The sequence below is a fragment of the Eubalaena glacialis genome, chromosome 6, assembly GCF_028564815.1.
Source record: "Eubalaena glacialis isolate mEubGla1 chromosome 6, mEubGla1.1.hap2.+ XY, whole genome shotgun sequence".
Taxonomy (NCBI): domain Eukaryota; kingdom Metazoa; phylum Chordata; class Mammalia; order Artiodactyla; family Balaenidae; genus Eubalaena; species Eubalaena glacialis.
In genome coordinates, this window is record NC_083721.1 from 29,413,154 (window position 1) to 29,422,214 (window position 9,061).

General features: G+C 38.2%; 1 protein-coding gene across 1 annotated transcript; it reads left to right on the top strand.

Moving 5' to 3' along the window:
* Nucleotides 1-6,361: 6,361 nt before the first annotated feature.
* On the top strand, nt 6,362-6,972 carry LOC133092941 (RNA-binding motif protein, X-linked 2-like). The gene is given in 2 exon segments (XM_061192707.1): nt 6,362-6,709; nt 6,712-6,972. Coding segments are annotated over 2 exon segments (609 nt in total).
* Nucleotides 6,973-9,061: the final 2,089 nt, after the last annotated feature.

Consider the following 9,061-nt stretch of genomic DNA (forward strand, 5'->3'; position numbering starts at 1 on the left):
ACTACACTCAGGAGGAATATATTTGAAGTTTAACAAGATTGTTATAAATCATGATGTCATCCCCTTGAGAGAGCCTCTCTGGGCATTTCTGCCTGCAAGTCTTTCAGTTATTGTTGTAGATTTATCCAGGCTTTGTTTGTTTATAGAAAATGGTACAAATTGATGCCAGAAGATGTCACTTGTTTCAAGTTCTAGCCAGTATTTCCATTTGCTCTAATCTGAATTCTCCCAAAGTGGTCCACTTCCAAAAGCAAATATAGAGCACAAAATAATAAATCATGATCTGAAATACAGTATACATTTGAAAAGCTTATTCTTTTATCTTATCAAATGAGTGGAACTTTTGCCAAGATAAATAAAATATGTTTTCTACATGATATTTGATGAGTATAATATTCTTTCTTAAGTTAAAATTAATTTAATTTCACTGTTATTAGAATAAAATATATAGAATGCAGAATAGAAAACAAAATAGAATTGGATCTCAATAAACTTCCAACATGCCTTTCTCTAATAGCTGTATATGAAAAGGGAAAAAATATATATAAATGCTTGTTTTCCTGAAACACCATCTGCTATTTCTGTTTGAATTAAGCTCAGTGCTCTAAAGGTTATGGATACTGTACAGTAATTAGCACCACTGTGGGAAATGTTTTTACTTCTATGTATTAGACTTCCCCAATTATACAAGTATAGAATTCCAAGATGATCTCTTTTATCAGAGGTGTGACTAAATTTCTTTCTTGTGCTATAATATCAGCAAAGTAATACTGCATTGTCAATGTTCTTGCTCTGAAATGCAAATAAAATAAGAGCTTTGTTTTACATATTTTACATCTAATTGTTGTTTTCTCTGTGTCACATATACAGACATTTTGAAGAGAGTGATCATCAAATTGTTATCAAATATCTGTAAATTCTATTGATTTCTATACCTTAGGGAAATGAATTGTCTTATACTAATTAATCAGAAAATTAGATTCCCTTCCCCAAAGGGAGGCCAAAAAATTTTAAGTACTTATAAATACTGTATAAATATCAATACATGTTTCATACATAATTCCCCCCCCCCACCCCATTCTTTGGGAGCAGTGGTCCAGAAATATTTAATTGCATGGCATGGGGTTATAGGTATTTTACATTGAGGTTATGTCTGTCCTTAACTTACAATTAAAGTGACAAATTTAAGATTTATATTTCTCAAGCACTGCTCTTATAATATTTTAAAAAATTGTTTGAAACAAACCAAAAAAGAAAACTAAATTGTGTTTATACATAGGCCAAAGCTATTCAAATTAGGACGTTTACTCTGACTATAAATTCCAAGAGAGTAAAGAGTATTCAAAAATTCACAAAACTCTGTAGAGTCTAGCAGTGGTCTGGCCATGAGCTTCACCAGGGTCAGTGCTATGTCATTGGTGGCTCTGCTCGGTGTCAGGGATTGCCACCTGGTTAATTCAGCCAGTAGTGGCGATGATAACTAAGGTAGGTGTACACTTGGTATGTACTGAGTGCATTACATAAATTAACTCATTCAATTATAACAACAAATGTTGTACAGTAGGTACCATTATCTCCATTTCACAGATGGGGAAAGTGAAGTTACATACTCTGTGATGCTAGGGAAGTAAGTGGTGGATCTGAACCCAGACAACCTCACCTCAAGGTAAGTCTGTGCTTTTAACCTACCTAAGAAAGGCAGTCAGCAGCTGAGATTTGCCTTAGGACTGTCATAAAAGGCAAACTTCATAAAAGAAGGCCAGGACTCATTCTCTGCAATAATAATAGCAAAGCCTTCAATGGCACTCTCTCTACGCCGATTACTTTATCTATATCAATTAATTTAATCTTCCTAACACCCCTAAGAATAAGGTTCTCTTTTTATTTTTACTTTATAGTGGTGGAAACTGAGACACAAAGAGATTAAATAGGTTGCCTACAACTGCATTATAGAGGCAGAGGAAGGCTTTGAACTCAGGTGGTCTGATTCTAGAGTCCATTTTCTTTGCTATTATGGGATACTGTATCATGTTTGGGAAATTTAAAACCTAAGAAAATTATGGGCAAAATTAAGTTTATGGTAGTCAAGTTTAGGAGAAGGAGGAGGAAACATATAAAGTGCCATTTATTTATTTATTTATTTATTTCCCTTCCATCTAATGTATTAAACAGTTTTGAAGCAACTGATACAATTACAATTATTTTTACAGTCAATCTTCCTTAAAAAGAATGTGAGAAAAAATTAAGACCCAAAAACTTATTTCAAAAAATAATGAGGGCTTCCCTGGTGGCGCAGTGGTTAAGAATCCACCTGCCAATGAAGGGGACGCGGGTTCGAGCCCTGGTCCGGGAAGATACCACGTGCCGCGGAGCAACTGGGCCCGTGCGCCACAACTACTGAGCCTGCGCTCTAGAGCCCGCGAGCCACAACTACTGAAGCCCGCACACCTAGAGCCCGTGCTCTGCAACAAGAGAAGCCACCACAATGAGAAGCCCGCGCACCGCAAATGAAGAGCAGCCCCCGCTTGCCGCAACTGGAAAAAGTCCATGCGCAGCAACGAAGACCCAAAACAGCCAAAAATAAATAAATAAAATTAAAAAAAAAATAATGAAACATAATGAGAATGTCCCTTGTCTGTACAACACTTCATTAATTTAATGCTATCTTTAGATTCCCAGCTTCTTGCTATACATTACAGGATATACTGTGCTATATACCATAGTCCAGAAATTGCAGGAATGCTAACACATGTACTCAGGAACTTATGTTACATTCTCTGAAGGCTCTGTCTATATATGAGGATTATTTAACAAAACATGGTTTATAATGTTCAAGTTACTAGAATGAAGGCTTTGCACAGGCAGCTCTTAACATGAAAATGAGATTCATTCCCTAAAAACCATTCCACACCATTTTGGATGCTGTCTCCACTTTCATGTCTTCTAGCCATCACCTCCGCCCTGTGCAATTATCCTTTCCCCTAGACTGCTTCTACAGAGATATTTCCTCTATGTGTTAAAGTGCCTTTTAAAAATTCAAATTCCATAAAATGGAAGAAATATATCAAAAATATCAATGACAATAATACATTGGCACTCTACAATTTAATCTACATTTACCCTCTTGTTTTAATACTTGTTATAGGTTAAACTGTGTCCCCCACCAATTCATATGTTGAAGTCCTAACCCTGAATACCTCAGAATGTGACCTATTTGGAGATAGGGTCTTAACAGAGATAATCAAATTAAAATGAGCTGATTAGGGTGGGCCCTAATCCAGTATGACTGTTATAAGGAGAGGAAATTTGGACACAGGCACACACTGAGGGAAGACAATATGAAGAGATACAGAGAGAAGACAGACATTTCCAAGCCAAAGAGAGATTGTGGAACATAGCTTTCCCTCAAAGCCCTCAGAAGAAACCAACCTTGCTGATAATATTATCTCAGACTTGTAGTACCCAGAACTGTGAGATAATAAATTTCTGTTGTTTAAGCCACCCAGTTTGTGGTACGTTGTTATAGCAGCCCTAGCAAACTAATACAGTACTCTTAGATTAAAATTAGCAAAAAAAAATTTCAAACAGCTTAGCCAAAAAAATAGAATTTAAGGAAGGAGACTGGGACACCTCATAGATTCCAGGAAAGTCTGGACAACCAAGCCCCAGCCTGCAGAGACTAGGGAGAGCCAGGAACTCAGGCAGCATCTCCCCATCTCATTCTCTCTGTCCCACAGGCCACATCATCTCTTCTTCCTTTCTCTTTCTTGCAGACAGATCACTGTATCACACACATGACTGTACCAAAGGCTACAAAAGGTGCAGGTCCCATAAACTAACAAATACTTATTAATACTAAGTTTAAATCTCAATTCCAAACCCATAGGAGACAGAATCTGATAGACCTGATGTAGGTCAGGCATCTATCCCTGTTTCAATCAGCTACGGCCAGGGAGGCAGGGCTACGTAGGGTAAACGTAGCTTTGGGGAGCAGGACCACATTGCGACTGTTATGGGCTTTAAGCACTTTTGTCTTCATGGGCCCCATCATCCTTAAACACAATTATTAAAAATTATGTTCTATGATTACATTGATTTAAAGATATAATTATACATTAAAACATTTTCTTTGACATGAAATTAATTTTTCTCCTGATTTTAAAGAATTAAGATGTTTTCACGGGCCTCAAAAAGTATTCTGGTCCTAGGTACCAGGCCTGCTGTGCCTCATATAGCTTTTTTTTAGTAAAGTGGACTTTTTAGACAAAGAAGGAGTATGTATGTATAGCTATACATTCCTATTTAGCTAGGCTTTTCAAAGTCTGTTCTCATCATTTTTCCAATAAGACACTTGTAACTTGTGTTGTTGTTAATGATGATACAAGTAATATCCATGCTGGAGAGGATATTTTTCCTCGTGTGTTCCTCCATCTAATGCCTTTCAGATTTATAACTGACAGTGGTTGACTTCCACCTCCTGATTCCCATATGGTCTCAAGGGTGTAGAATAACCTGGATGCTTGTGATAGAAAAGACTTGGGGTAAATTATTTAAGCTCCTGGACAGAGCTGAGTAAGTGTTTTCAAATCCCTTCTCTAATACACAGGGTTATATTTTATCAGCTAAATCCGTGATAACATCTCACTGAAGCATATGTCATTAGTCCATCTTTCATAAGTAAAATAAATCAAGAAGTCCACTTATTCACTAGAAATACATATATCTTGCCTCTTAGATGACATTTAATTATGGGTCAAGTTGTACAACTGTAGAGGTGTGTTTTCTGTGCTAGAGGTATAAAGGGGTTTCTAATACTTACTCAACTTCTCTATTAGATGCCAATTTTGAGTGCTTTTATCTGTGCTAGCAATAGTGATAGAAATGAAGTAACGAAAGCAGGGTGACAAGTGTGCAATTATCTTCTGGGTTTCAAATTTAACAGGTTGGACATATGACGAGATTGAGTATGAGCGTTGCACCTAAGTGACTATTTCACGAAGCTTTCAAGTGGGACTACTAGCAAATGACTGACATACCCAGTGAAGCACAACTTTGGGGAAAAAAAAGTCAGTTCTTATAGACTTGTGGGTTACAGAAGTAGCAATAGTTTCACAGAAATTTGGGTGGCTGATTTTGAGAATCAAATCAAACTAAGACTCTGCAAAATGCCACGAGTCACTCAGTGGAGTCATTGCTTATGTTAGTAGGTATTGGTTATTCATTGCCATTTTAGGCTGTACACACAAATGTGTGTTGCATTCACCCTGGGAACTGCCATCTTTGAGAGCAAAGGATCACTCTCTACATCAATAAAATAAGTATGAAAAAGTGAAGCAGAACTATAGTGGCTTTGGGACTTAATCTGGAAATCTGATGGGTATGATCGTTAATTTCATGTGTCAACTTGACTAGACTACGTGGTGCCCAGATATTTGGTCAAATGTTATTTTGGATGTGTCTGTGAGGGTGTTTCTGGATGAGAATAAGATTTGAATTTGTAGAATGAGTAAAGCAGATTGCCCACCCTAATGTGGGTGGCCTTCATCCAACCAGCTGAAGGCCTGAATAGAATAAAAAGGCTAACCCTCCCTTAGTAAGAGGGAGTTCCTTCTGCCTGACTGCTTTGAGCTAGGACATCGGTCTTTTCTGGCCTTCCACCTGAACTACAATGTCATCTTTTCTTGGGTCTTGAGCCTTTCAGCTTTCAGAATGGAACTACACGAACTACACCATCAGTTCTTCTGGGTCTCCAGTTTGCCAGCTGCAGATCTTGGGACTTCTCAGCTTCTGTAACCACATGAGCCAATTCCTTATAATAAATCTCTTTATACATAGATATATGTCTGTCTATCTACCTACCTACCTACATCCTATTGGTTCTATTTCTCTGGAGAACTCTGATACAATGAGTCATATTAAGTAAAGCTCAGTCTAAGTTTCTTCCTTGTAACATATTTACTTTTAAAATTTACTTTTAATAATTTAGCCAAAGTGAAACTAGCACATTGTAGACTCTCAAATGGATTTATTATAAGGAAAAAAAATGAAACAGAAGTTACAACTTCTATGATCAGACATCTTTTCAGAACGGAAGGCTTTGTTTCAACCTAATCATCTATTTTTACAATGGACTAGATTAGGGCTTTCAAACTAGTGAGCAGTAGCAGGCTTCTTCATGGTGAATGAGGTACCATGAAAAGTTGAAACTTGAATGGCAGCTGAGGGCATGTGGGGAGAGCAGGGCACGGATGGGTCACCTGCCCTGAAGGTCTTCACCAGAAGCAGCGCTCTCCTGCGCCCACCAGACGTGGGCTTTGCCCAGGCACTGAGGTGCTCTTGTGTGGTGCCCCAGGCCAGGGAGATGAACCCATTAACCAAGGTGCAGCTGGTTAACAAGCTGAATGAATGGGAGGCTGGTTCTATGGTGATAGCTGAGGCATCATGGCACTCCGAGTACAAGGACAGTGCCTGGATCTTCCTGGGAGGCCTTCCTTATGAACTGACTGAGGGAGATGATAGCCTCTGTGTATTCTCCCAGTACTGGGAGATTGTTAGCATTAGTCTCGTGCGGGACAGGAAGACAGGGAAGTGTAAAGGATTCTGCCTTATCCGCTATGAGGACCAGAGGAGTACAAGTTTGACCGTTGACAATTTTAATGGAATCAAGATCAAGGGAAGAACTATCCGAGTCAACCATGTATCCAGCTACCGTGCCGTCCCCCTCAGGCCTCAGAGGATGTGGATGATGCCATCAGAAAGCTCTGGGAGAAGGGCTATGGGCCTCAGATCCCCTTGTCTAGTTCATCTGATAGCTTGGATGATGAGGCACTCTCAGAATGGCACAAACGGGAAAAACAGAGAAGAAAGAAGATCAAAGTGAATACTGATATACAAGTTAAAGATGAAGAGGGACAAATAAGCCATCGTCCTTGCCAGCCAGAGGCCAGATTTAAAAAAAGGAGGATGCTCTAGGCTCCCATAAACATACCAAGGTTAAGTTAGAGTCTACAGAGGGCACGAAGCCCTAACACCCAGCTATCCCGAGGCCGGGATGGCTGCTGCAGGGGACAGCTTCCTGCAGGGTACGGAGGGATCCGGAGAGGGGGCTGAGGCAGGAGAATCCAGGCTCTGAGTCCACCTGCCCTTGATCAGAGACCAGAGGAGGAAAGAGAAGATGAGCAGGGATTGGGACAGAGGTGAAGCTCAGATAGATTTTAGCTGATATGAAGGCACAGCCACACATATTCTCCAATCCCAGTGACCATGGGCTAGACCAAGACTGCAGCCTGCTTAGATCCTTAAAGTTTGAAATGAAATGTGATATTTAAAATGCTATGGGACTGGAATTAATTTATTAATTTTATTATATAAAATTATCAATATATATTAATTTTATTAATTAAAATTTTATTAATTTTATATAATTTTAATTATTATTAATTTTATATAATTTATTAATTATATATTAATAAATTAATTTAATATAATTTCTTGGGTAGAATTTCTTTAAAATTTGAGCATCATTGTTTTGTTTTGTATTCCTACAACCATTCAAAACTTTATAACAGTTGAAATTACATTACCAGATTTGTATGGCTCCTTTGATAAACTCCTAAGATTTTTTTTCAGTGGATTCTTTCTTTCGTCCTTTCTTTCTTTCTTACCTGCCTTGTGTCTTAGTTGCGGCACCCACATGCGGGATCTTTTGTTGAGGCTTGCAGGCTCTTTGTTGTGGTACGCGGGCTTCTCTCTAGTTGTGGCGTGCCGGTTTTCTCTCTCTAGTTGTGGCGCGCGGGCTCCAGGCCGTGTGGGCTCTGTAGCTTGCGGCATGCGGGCTCTCTCATTGAGGTGCTGGAGCTCAGTAGTTGTGGCGCCCAGGCTTAGTTGCCCCGCAGCATGTGGGATCTTAGTTCCCCAACCGGGGATCGAACCCTAGTCCCCTGCATTGGAATGTGGATTCTTTATCACTGGACCACCAGGGACGTCCTGATAAACTCCTGAGATTTTGATGCCTAAGATTTAAGAGCAGTTCTCTGTAGTGGTCCACCATGTAGTAACTCCCCTCCCATAGTATTTGGCTTAAATATTACCGTTTTCTATGTAGCAAGATGTGCAAAAGTTAGAAGCTCTAGATGATCTCTATAGTCTTTTATAGTTCTAAGCTCTTTAGGCTACCATGGAAGAATTTCATCCAGCAGAGAGGGAACTGATTAATATCATGTGATTTTTCTAATAAGCAGTAAAACATATTTAAAATATTTAGGTTCCTGCTCCTATATGATTTTATATATCAGTAGTCATGGAAATTGGTTTTTTTTTTTTTTCACTGTAACTTCAGCTAATGATAAAGGGCAGAGAATATTCTTACAGAAAGTAGTATCAGTTGAGATACATGACTAATCATGGTTGATTAAAAAGAGATTATCTCTGATTGCATATTCTTGCTATTCTTCTCTACTTTATATATATATATATTCTAAGAAAGCATGATATTTTATTATTTCTCACGAGAAGTTGTTTATCTGCTAGGGAGCTTGGGATATGTAAAGTGATCTAGCATAATTGGAAATGCAAAGAGTATCTGGAATTTTGTTAGTATTTGATGTTTGATTGATGAGCATTTCATTCCCATTTGCAATTTCATATTCTGCGTATGGACAGAACTGCATACATGAACTAGCAAAGTTACTACTTAGGACAGAAGCCTTAAGCAAACCTTTCAGAAATTGCCTGTCCATTTCAAATAAGTCCCCAAGATTCTAATATCTTGAATGACTTTGAATATTGTGACTTTGGACCAATAATTTTTTATACAGGAACTCTATTTGGCCTACAAGTTTTCTCAAAAAATCTCTACTTATATCTCACTAGTACATACAGAAGTTACCAGTACTATAAGCAATGAGAATATTGCTAATCAACATTTACTCATCAATGGAAATTTCTATAGTAGGCATTTACTACGGATTTTAAAGATCTTTATTATTGTAATATTTTCATAAAATAACTAAAAATAGGAATACTTTTAATTCAGTTATCAGAAATTAGCTGTTCTATTTCC